The 11,520-nt window shown below is 52.4% G+C and overlaps 1 protein-coding gene across 1 annotated transcript; it reads left to right on the forward strand.

Moving 5' to 3' along the window:
* The first annotated feature begins 551 nt into the window (after window positions 1–551).
* LOC140741414 (keratin, type I cytoskeletal 42-like) lies at window positions 552–10,367 on the forward strand. Its single transcript, XM_073071581.1, has 8 exons — window positions 552–839; window positions 2,235–2,317; window positions 3,835–3,991; window positions 4,098–4,259; window positions 5,073–5,198; window positions 5,810–6,024; window positions 7,344–7,411; window positions 10,273–10,367. The coding sequence occupies exons 1-8, from the start codon at window positions 555–557 to the stop codon at window positions 10,365–10,367; spliced, it is 1,191 nt and encodes a 396-aa protein (XP_072927682.1). The 5' UTR covers window positions 552–554.
* The last annotated feature ends 1,153 nt before the right edge of the window (window positions 10,368–11,520 follow it).

Here is an 11,520-nt window from a genome sequence, read left to right on the forward strand (position 1 = left end):
CACTGCCTCACCATGTCATTCCTCATTCGTTCACCCCCCCCTCCCCCACCCCTCCACCCACTCTCCACACCCTGCTCCTGGAGGAACGCTGCTTTCGGGAATATCATTGAACGAAAAGTAAACTTGCACTTGAACAGTTAAACTTGGAGAAACTTCTCTCTCTCTCTGCTCCAGAATGAATCAGACCTGCTCCGCGGGCGTGGGAGGCGGTGGGGTCGTGTATTTCGGACTCTGGGTGTGTCCGCCGTAACTCGGGACCCTCCAAAGAGCCCCAGGCTCCACGCCCAGCGCATTCTTTTCTCTGGGCGGTGGCCCTGCTCGGGATGAGGATATAAAGAAGCGAGGAGCAGGTGTCCGCACACCATTGGCTTCGTGCAGGCTGAGGATCCAGCTTCGCCAGCAGCACCTCGTGTCAGACCCTGGGATCCCGGAGTTTGACCGGGACCTCCTCAAGCATGCGGGGAAGCTGTATGTCCAGTTTCGGCCAGGGCCGCATGTCCGGCAGTCGAGTCTCCAGCTACGGCATGGGCTCGTCCCTGGGCGCCGGCCTGGGAATGAGCTCCGGCCTGATGTCCGCATCCGGCGGCGGGTTCAGCGGTGGGTTCGGCGGCGCGGGAGGCTTCAGCATGTCCTCCTCCTCCTCCTCCGCTGTGACCAACGAGAAAGAGACCATGCAGTCGCTGAACGACCGGCTGGCGGCGTACCTGGAGAAGGTGCGCTCCCTGGAGAAGTCCAACGCCGAACTGGAGCTTCAGATCCGGGAGTACTACCAACAGGCCGGTCCCGCCAACCGCGACTACAGCGAGTACTGGGCCACCATCAACAACCTCCGCGAAAAGGTAAGAGCCCGGGAATAAACAGCTGACACCTCCTCCCCAGGGTGTGTGTGTGTGTGTGTGTGTGTGTGTGTGTGTGTGTGTGTGTGTGTGTGTGTGTGTGTGTGTGTGTGTGTGTGTGTGTGTGTGTGTGTGTGTGTGTGTGTGTGTGTGTGTGTGTGTGAGGGGAAGATGGTCAGGGTGGGAGGATGATGGCCATTTCTACATGATGGGTAGAAAGAGCCCATTCGGCCGATTGAGTGTGTTTCGCCATTACAGTCTGGCTGATCTATTGCCCCTTCCAAATGCACCTTTGCAAAGTTACAGAGGCCATTGAACCCTCCGGGAGATGTCTTTGCACGGCGGGTGCCCCCCCCCCCCCCCAACAATTATCAATACCGTTCAGAGAGTGTCTGCCTGGTGTCAGTGGTCACATCACCAGGAGTTGTGATCCGCACCGGCTGCTCATAGGACCGTCCACCACCTGTCCCCATGGCTTCCCGTGAGCACGGTCAGTGTTGGTGGGGTGGGTAGAGGGGAAGGCGGGTTAGGAACCCTGCCCAAGGGTGACCCACGGGCGAGCGGAGGGAAGAGGCTCCTCGCCGCCCATGAGATCCTCCCGTTCGTGGGTACCCAACCTGACCGCCGCCGCCTCAGCCGTCCGCCTCGTCTCCGTCCTAAGTGGCCGTCCCTTTGTTGTGAGGCTGTGCCCTCTGCAGAGGGGAGAAGGTTAGGTGCGAGGGAAGGCTGGTGGAGAATGGGGGAAGGCCGGGGCAGGGGTTAAAGATTGACTCTGTTTCTCACTCGGCCAACGAGACGCGCCATTTGCGGATTTGACCAACACCAGGGTGTCGGGGGTGGGGCGGGGGGCTGTCGGCAAGTAACACCGCGCTTCCGGCGACCACGCAGCGTGTCCTCAGTTTCCGTCTGCGGGTCGTGCGAGGGGGAGAGCGGGAGGACCCGCAAAAAGCCCACGGGGCAAAGAGGATCGAATGCGAAAGGAGGACGGGCGGAGTGCGGGAGAGAGAGGGAGGGAAGGTGGAGAGGGCGCAGGGAAGGGCAGGATGGAGGAGAGAGGGGCTGGTGGAGAGGTCAGAGGGAACGGACGGTGGAGGAGAGAGCGGCTGGTGGAGAGGGCAGAGGGAAGGGCTGTCGTGTGTAGAGGGTGGAGGGAAGGGCAGGGTGGAGAAAAGAGGAGGGCGGAGGGGCAGGTGGAAAGGGCGCGGGTAACGGAAGGGTGGAGTAGTGAGGGGTTGGTGGAGGACGTAGCCCTGAGGTTGTCGGGGGCTGGGAGGAAAGAGGTAGTAATTGAATGTCAGGGTTTAACCTTGGACACCGAAAGCGAGCGGGACAGTGCGCCTGTGTTTTCCCACGCACCCATGCTCCACCCAGTCCATGTTCACCGCCTGTCTCCCACAGATCAACGAATTGATCCTCACCAACTCCGGAATCATGCTCCAGGTGGACAACTCCAAACTGGCGGCGGAAGACTTCAGGACCAAGTTAGTACCGAGCCGGCCGATGCGAGTATTGAGGTCCAACTGACCGGGTCCGCCTCCTCCGCCCCTCCCTCTTCTACTGGAGGGCGGACAATGGGCCGAATTAGTCCTCCAGGTCGTCGTCTGCTTCTCGGGAAGTTTTACGGCGACTGGCAGACAAGCAGGAGGTCCAGTACCGCCACCTACTGGGCTGGAGCATGGGGCAAAGAAACTGGAAATGGACACACCGTATTCTTCCCCCCCCCCCCCCCCAGCCCCGCTAAAAAAAACCCTCAAATCTGCAGAGTGTGTTGTGTGGCTAAAAATGACATAGACTATTGTTAACATATAGGGTTGACTGTATCTCCCTCCACAGATGATGCTTGTGTTTTTTTTTGGCTCCAGAATTTAACATCTTCCTTGCTTTTCTAACATAGTATGCAGCGAATTCTGGAGTTCGGCCTGTAATGAGTTAACAGGAGTTAATCTCCTCTCAAACCTCCGACTTGGTTTCTAACCCTGTCCCCGATTGGATCCAATAGTCACCGTCCAGTCTTCTGGGGCAAATGTTCGTTCTTCATCCAAGTGCAGGGGTGGAGAACCAGATAGTAAATGAGGGTTCATCTCCCATCTAATAGGACCTTCCTCTGTTCTTAAACCGTACCCTCTGGTCCTAGATTCCCACACTACACGAAACATCCTCTCTACATCCACTCGGCGTCCTCTGGTCCGAGACTCCCCCACTGCAGGAAACATCCTCTCCACATCCACTCCATCTGTGTCCTCTGGACCTAGATTACCCCACTATAGGAAACACCCTCTCCACATCCACTCTACTTGTGTCCTCTGATCCTAGACTCCCCCACTATAGGAAACACCCTCTCCACATCCACTCTACTTCTGTCCTCTGGTCCTAGACTCCCCCACTATAGGAAACATCCACTCCATATCCACTCTATCTGTGCATTCTGGTCCTAGACTTCCCCACTATAGGAAACATCTTATCCGCATCCACTCTATCTGTGCCCTCTGGTCCTAGACTCCCCCACTATAGGAAACACCCTCTCCACATCCACTCTACTTGTGTCCTCTGGTCCTAGACTCCGCCACTATAAGAAACATCCTCTCCACATCCACTCTATCTGTGCCCTCTGGTCCTAGACTTCCCCACTATAGGAAACATCCTCTCCACATCCACTCTATCTGTGCCCTCTGGTCCTAGACTCCCCCACTATAGGAAACACCCTCTTCACATCCACTCTATCTGTGCCCTCTGGTCCTAGACTCCCCCACTATAGGAAACATCCTCTCCACCTCCACTCTATCTGTGCCCTCTGGTCCTAGACTTCCCCACTATAGGAAACATCCTTTCCACATTCTTTCACCGTTCGTTGTGTCTCAATGAGGTCAGCCCTCATTCTTCTGAATTCCAGCGAGTACAGGTTCAGATATCTTGTACACTTTGGGGGCATGAAATGCCTTACGACTTCAGCCCTGGCCACCGATGACCAGAATCTCCTGCTCTCTCCCCATCTCGATAGGTTTGAAACTGAGTTGACCATCAGGATGTCCGTTGAGAACGATATCAACGGTCTGCGCATGATGTTGGACAACCTGACCCTCGAGAGGAGTCAGCTGGAGACAGATATCGAGAACCTGAAAGAGGAGCTCATTTACATCAGGAATAACCATGAAGATGTAAGCTATGGGCGTCACCGCCCGAACATTGTGAGTTGTCTCTGTTCCGTGTCACTGCTGGGAGTCGGAGGCTGACATCGCTGAGTTTTTTTTCCCCTTCCTGCAGGAACTCAGGAGCCTGAGGTCTCAGATGTCTGGGAACGTCTCTGTCGATGTCAAAGATGAAGACTCCGTGGACTTGCTCAAGATTCTGGGAGACATTCGGCAGAAACATGAAGCCATGGTCAACCAGCACAAGGCAGAGACCGCCGAATGGTACAAACAGGAGGTAAGTGGATACTTATTCCGAGATTCAGTGCAGAACAGGCCCCGCCGGCCCCGTCGAGCCTCACGGACGAGCGACCCACCTGTTCCCGAGTCCAGGTGAACACAGGGGTCAGAAACAGGCCATTCGGCCCATGGCGTGTCTGCTCCCCCAATTCACCATGGCCGATCCCATTTTCCTCTCCGCAGGCCTGTCTTCGGGATACGGGAGGGAACCGGAGAAGTGAGAGATCGTGGGCAGGGCGAGCAGACGCCTTAGAGCCACCATTAGAATTGAACTCCCCAGTCTGACGTCCCCCGCCCCCCCCCCACGCCACATGATGTAATAGCGCCTTCTCCACCGTCACGGTGTCCTTCCATCCCGATCTCTAAACCGTCACTCGATAAGTTCACGATATTTATAAACTTGCTTAGCAACAACTTGACCCTCTGCATGGTGGCAGTTTTGATCAGCGCTGGCTCAGCCATTGGTGAACTGAGCCCCTCTCTTCTCGCCACTAGAATCGGGTAAGGTCCGGGGTTCCGGGGGACGGTGAGGCATGAGGCCGGCCGCTATCCTCACCAGGTTTAGTCTGCCTAAACCGAATCTCTGGCGTGTGGGTGGTGTAGGGATCAACTGGGTATCATGAACGGGGTGTGCCATAGGGTATAAATACTTCCTTGGGGCCCGGCTCCCCCACAGGGGCATAGGCAGCTCACCACAGTCCTCTGCCTTCGCCCAGACTTCCCAGTGCGCATCCCATTTCTTTTCTTCCTCGCCCGGGGATGAGGTCTTTGGAGCCTTTTTCTGGAGCTTCTGAACTTTGAACTGTTTCAGATTGCGAGCAAGCAACAAGAGATGACCGTCAACGCGGGTGCCATCGACGGGGAGAAATCCAAGCTCACGGAGCTGAGGCGCAGCTGTCAGGGGCTGGAAACCGAGCTGAGCACACTGCAGAGTATTGTGAGTGACCCGTCGGGCTGGGCTGACCGTGGTGGGGTGGGGTGTTAGGGGAGGGGCCACCCGGCTACTGATTGATTGATTATTCCCATAGGGTAACGTGTAGTCCCTGAGTCCGACTCTGTCTTCGGACGGACCCTGGTGAACAAACCCCTTCCCCCCTCCCCCCCCCTACCAGTGGGTAGGCTGATGCCGGTGATGTGTTGGGCAGTTGTGACGACTTGCTGTGGGACCACGGAGCATTTCCTGCACCAGGCCGTTTTGAGTCTGGTGGCCCTGGCGAAACCTCCTCCCCGATGGGAGTGGGACAGACAGTCCGTGAGCACGGTGGGTGGGATCCATCAAGGTGTTACCGGCCCCTTTTTCCAGACCCTTTCTGTATGTGGATGGCGGGTCGGCTGGGGCCGGTGCAGTGTCGGGTAATTTTGACGACCCATGACAGACCCCATTGTGGAGTCTTCCTGTGCGCTTCCCGGTCATCCCTGTACCCATCGGTGAGGCAGTGTGTTAGATTGCGCTCTGCCGCGCGTCTGTCGAAGGACGGCAGCTGGAGAGAGTGCGGCCCGGTCACTGGAAACCCCAACCCCCCCTCACCGTCCGCTCCTTGCCCGCAGATCGCCTCTCTGGAGAGAAACCTGGACGAGGTTGATATGCGCTTCGGCGGAGAGAGGGACAAGCTGCAGACGACCATCAACGGGCTGGAAGCGGAGCTGGGGGGGATCCGCGCCAAACTCGTGACGATGAGCGGGGAGTACCAGCAGCTCCTGAACATAAAGAGCAGACTGGAGGCGGAAATTGAGACCTATCGCCGGCTGCTGGGCGGCTTCGGGTAAGCAACTGGCCAGACGACACTCGAACCTGAATACAACCCAGTCATAGAACGTAGAACAGTACAGGCCCTTCGGCCCACAATGTCCTGCCGTGATTCTAACCTTCTGTAAGATGAATCTAAACCTTCCCTCCTACATAGCCTCCGTTTTCCTATCATCCCTTTGCCTATCTTCAAGTAAAGTCACGTCATTTTTTATTGTCTTTTGACCATAACTGCTGGTACAGTACACAGTAAAAACGGGACAACGATTTTCAGGACCATGGTGCAACATGAAACAATGCAAAAACCAGACTGAACTACGTAGAAACAACACAGAAAAAAACTAAACTGGACTATAGACCTACCCAGGACTGCATAAAGTGCACAAAACAGTGCAGGCATGACAATAAATAATAAACAAGACACCAGGCACAGTAGAGGGCAGCAAGATGTTGTCAGTCCAGGCTCTGGATATTGGGGCGTCTTTGAGATTATTCAGTGCCCTAAATGTATATGCCTCTCCCTCCATCGTTGTAGGGTGCTCCAAACGCCTACCGCTCAGTCAAAAAGAAACCCTACCTCTGACAACCCTCCCATACTTTCCTCCCCTTAAAAGTGTGACCCCTCATGTTACCACTTCTGCCCTGAGTAGAGTCTCCGTTGTTGACAGGGAACTGAAATAATACAATCGAATAGATGAAAAGCTGTACGTCACAAAGACTGATTTAAAAATGTACAATATGCAAAAGGGGGCGAACCGTGCAAATGTTTAGAAAAGGTAAATTAATACCGAGAACATGAGTTGCTGAGACCTTCAAAATGAGTCCTGTAGGTTGTGGAAGATTTGCAGTTCAGAGTTGGGGCGAGTGAATTATTCACACCGCTTCAGGAGCCTGATGGTTGAGAGGTAATAACTGTTCCTGAACCTGGTGGTGTGGGGCCTGAGGCTCCAGTACCTCCTACCTGATGGTTGAGGGGTAATAACTGTCCCTGAACCTGGTGGTGTGGGACCTGAGGCTCCTGTACCTCCTTCCTGATGGTTGAGAGGTAATAACTGTTCCTGAAGCTGGTGGTGTGGGACCTGACTGTCCTGTATCTCCTGTCAGATGGCAGCAATGGGAAGAGAGCACGGTGCAGGTGGTGGGGGTCCCTGATGATGGATGCTACTGTCTTCCTTGTAGATATGCTCAATGGTGGGGTGGGCTTTGCCTGGGATGCGATGTGAGTTGTGTGCTAAGGTTCTGAGGCAGGCAATGTTTCACTTGAAGTTGCTACCTCCTCCCACCCCCAGCCGTTCCCGCAGTGCAAGGTCACACTCTGTCCCCGTTGTTTTTCAGGAGCCAGTCTTCTAGCCAGGCGTCAAGCTCATCAACTGTTACGAAGACGGAGATCAAGGAGGAAAGAAGTGAGTAGGCCGTTTTATCATGGCTGCGCGATGCAGTCGGGCTGAGAAGGTTTGGTAAAGCGCTCAAAATGCTGTTGGAGCTCAGCAGGTCAGGCGGCGTCCGTGGTGAGGAATAAATGGACAATGAACCCTTGTACGCTACCTCACCATTTTTCTCCCCGCTTACACTAATTTAATTTTATTGATATATTTCATATTGTAATTGTTGGTCTGTGGTATACTGCTTGTTCATCTGCTGCAGAACAAGAGACTTCACGGCAATATCTTCACCGGAGATATTCAACCTGATTCTGAATCTGGGCTGAAGCCCAACATCGGGACTCGCTGGGTCCCTCCAGAATTCCGTCTGCGTTGCTGAAGATGGAGTGTCATCTAAGGCCCAGGAGCTGCCAGTCGGCACTGAACCCAACGTAGGAATGCCTTGTGGACCCCCGCTCCTGAATTTTAAAACCACAGAAACATTGAAAACCCAAAGCACAATACAAGCCCTCCAGCCCACAAAGCTTTGCCAAACATGTTCTTACCTCAGGAATTACCGAGGGTTACCCATAGCCCTCTATTTTTCTGAGCTCCATGTACCTATCCAGGAGTCTCTTGAAAGACCCTATCGTATCCGCCTCCACCACAGTTGCCGGCAGCCCATTCCACGCACTCACCACTCTCTGCATAAAAAACTTACCCCTGATATCTCCACTGTACGTACCCCCCCAGCACCTTAAAACTGTGCCCTCTCGTGTTAGCCATTTCGCCCTGGGAAAAAGCCTCTGAGTATCCACACGATCATCTTGTACACCTCTATCAGGTCACCTCTCATCCTCCGTCGCTCCAAGAAGAAAAGGCCGAGTTTACTCAACCTATTCTCATAAGGCATGCTCCCCAATCCAGGCAACATCCTTGTAAATCTCCTCTGCTCCCTTTCTATGGCTTCCACATCCTTCCTGCACTGAGGCGACCAGAACTGAGCACAGTACTCCGAGTGGGGTCTGACGAGGGTCCTACATAGCTGTGACGTTCCCTAGGGGTTTACTCCGGAAGCCTTCCCCATGAGTGGGTGTAGCCACAAGGCAGCAGGAGGTTTGAGATCACAGTTTTCCTTCTAGATGAACTGCCAACCACGGGTGCTGTGCCCCTTCTGACCAGAGCGACTGTTTTTAATGGCGCCAGTTACCCGTTTTTGCCCCTTCTCCTGTCAGTAGAAACTGTTCCACTGGGCTCAGTAGCAACAGTTATCTTGGTTATCTGAGGCTATTTGAGACGCACACCGTTGCTAGCAATTAATAGGAAATGGGAACTTGTCCCCATTACCACCCCCAGCTTTAACAAGCTTAAGTGTGTCCTTGTACACACATCACTGAAAGGTGGGTGACAAATCAGTGCTGAACATTCTGGACTGAATCTCAAAATACTCCGGACCATGGACACTTTGGACAGGGAATGAGGGGCTGGAACGTTCGGCATCCCTGAGCTCATGCGGTGACCGGTCCCACTTGAGAAGTGTTGGTTGGAACAGGCGGTCTTTCATAGGGGATTGGTCGGACCGTACTCCAGATATGGTCAGCAGCTCTGGGTCCGATGTCTGAGAACGGATTTGTTGGCATTGCAGGGGATCGCAAGAAAGATCCCTGGAATGAAAAGGTGAATGAATGGAGAGCCTTTGATGGGTCTGAGACTGAACTAGCTGGAATTTAGAAGAATTAGGGCAGATCTCATTGGCATTACCAACTATTGAAAGGCCAAGATAGATAGATAGATAGATAGATAGATAGATAGATAGATAGATAGATAGATAGATAGATAGATAGATAGATAGATAGATAGATAGATAGATAGATACTTTATTCATCCCCATGGGGAAATTCAACTTTTTTTCCAATGTCCCATACACTTGTTGTCGCAAAACTAATTACATACAATACTTAACTCAGTGAAGAATATGATATGCATCTAAATCACTATCTCAAAAGGCATTAATAATAGCTTTTAAAAAGTTCTTAAGTCCTGGCGGTAGAATTGTAAAGCCTAATGACATTGGGGAGTATTGACCTCTTCATCCTGTCTGAGGAGCATTGCATCGATAGTAACCTGTCGCTGAAACTGCTTCTCTGTCTCTGGATGGTGCTATGTAGAGGATGTTCAGAGTTATCCATAATTGACCGTAGCCTACTCAGCTAGGGTGCACTTGGATAGGATGTTCCTATAGTGGGGGAGTCTAGGACCAGAGGACACAGATAGTGTGGATGTGGAGAAGGTGTTTCCTATAGTGGGAGAGTCTAGGACCAGAGGACATACATAGAGTGGATGTAGAGAGGATGTTTCCTATAGTGGGGGAGTCTAGGACCAGAGGACATACATAGAGTGGATGTGGAGAGGATGTTTCCTATAGTGGGGGAGTCTGGGACCATAGATAGTGTGGATGTGGAGAGGATGTTTCCTATAGTGGGGGAGTCTAGGACCAGAGAACACAGATTGAGTGGAGTGGACAGTATGTTTCCTGTAGCGGGGGAGTCTAGGATCAGAGGACACAGATAGAGTGGATGTGGAGAGGATGTTTCCTGTAGTGGGGGAGTCTCGGACCAGAGGATACAGCCTCAGAATACAAGAACGTATCTTTGGAATAGGGAAGAGGAGAAATTTCTTCAGCCGGAGAGTGGTGAGTCTGTGGATTTCTTTGCAACAGACAACTGCAGCTGCTGAGTCATTTGGTACATTTAAGGTCATAAATCATGATGGAATGGCAGAGCAGACTCGATGGGCCGGAAGACACAGATCTGCTCCTATGTCTTATGGTCTTGTGACTGCTGATTGGTGACTGTATCAGTCGACCGTCCAATGAAATCTCTGACTAACTATTTTCATTTCAGAGCCCGTTGTCTCGACCAAGACCAAGACGATCACTGTTGTGGAGAAGATTGTGGATGGGCAGGTGGTGTCTACTCATATGGAGGAGCAGAGCTAATCAAGAGAGGGCCTTGGGAATCAGCGGGGAGACCACCTTCGTGCACCATTTAACACAAGATATCCAGTGATTTTTTTCTGCTTTCTGTATCTCTGAGAGGTGAATAAAGGCTTTTGGAACCGGCCACCATGAGGAGTCTGTCCTGTACTCCAACACTGTTTTCAAACGATCACTGACCCCGTCTCTCGGCTGAATCCTTGTGAGGTTATATAGTCATTGAACACGGCAGCAGTCCCTTCAGCCCATCTAGTTCCTTCCAGAGTATTAATCTGCCTAGTTCCACCGACCTGCACCAGGCCTCCATATCCCTCCCATCCACGCACCCATCCAAACTCCTCTTAACCGTTACAATCGAAAATTCATCCGCCGCTTGAGCCGGGCAGCTCCTTCCACACTCTCACCACCCCGCCTCTGGAGTGAAAAAGATCCCCTCACCCGCCCCCCCCCCCCATGTTCCCCTGAGAAAACCACCTTTCACCTTTCACCTTTCAAAATCCCACCTCAATCTCCTCCACTCCAGGGAATAAATCCTCACCGATTCAACCTGCAACTCAGATCTTCAAGTCCCCGCAACATCCTTGTCATTTTTCTCTGCACTCTCTCAATCTTACTGATATCTTTCCTGTAGGTCGGAGACCATTAATGCACCCAGGACTCCAGATTAGGCCTCGCCAATGCCTGAGTCAACTTGACATCCCATCTCCTGTCCTCAGTAATTTGATTTATGAAGGCCAATGTGCCAAATGCTTTAAGGTTCAAGTTTCTTTTCGTATCATTTACTGTGTCAATGTGGACAAAATATTTGTTACTCTGGATCTGAAGCAGAACAGGGAACAACACTCTAAATATAAATACATACGATAGCTTCTATACACAGGTTGATTGTATACATAGAACATAGAACATAGAATAGTACAGCACAGTACAGGCCCTTCGGCCCACAATGTTGTGCCGACCCTCAAACCCTGCCTCCCATATAGAACCTCCTCACCTTAAATTCCTCCATATACCTGTCTAGTAGTCTCTTAAATTTCACTAGTGTATCTACCTCCACCACTGACTCAGGCAGTGCATTCCACGCACCGACCACACTCTGAGTAAAAACCTTCCTCGAATATCCTCCTTGAACTTCCCTCCCCTTACCTTAAAGCAA

Source organism: Hemitrygon akajei, chromosome 18, assembly GCF_048418815.1.
Source record: "Hemitrygon akajei chromosome 18, sHemAka1.3, whole genome shotgun sequence".
NCBI classification, from domain to species: domain Eukaryota; kingdom Metazoa; phylum Chordata; class Chondrichthyes; order Myliobatiformes; family Dasyatidae; genus Hemitrygon; species Hemitrygon akajei.

Excerpts from the sequence above, each read along its gene's own strand:
- LOC140741414 (XM_073071581.1), top strand. The coding sequence starts at position 555 with ATGAGCTCCGGCCTGATGTCCGCATCCGGCGGCGGGTTCAGCGGTGGG. Across the intron at positions 3,992-4,097 it reads TCAGGAATAACCATGAAGAT|GAACTCAGGAGCCTGAGGTC; the intron begins GTAAGCTATGGG and ends CCCTTCCTGCAG. Across the intron at positions 7,412-10,272 it reads GGAGATCAAGGAGGAAAGAA|AGCCCGTTGTCTCGACCAAG; the intron begins GTGAGTAGGCCG and ends TTTTCATTTCAG.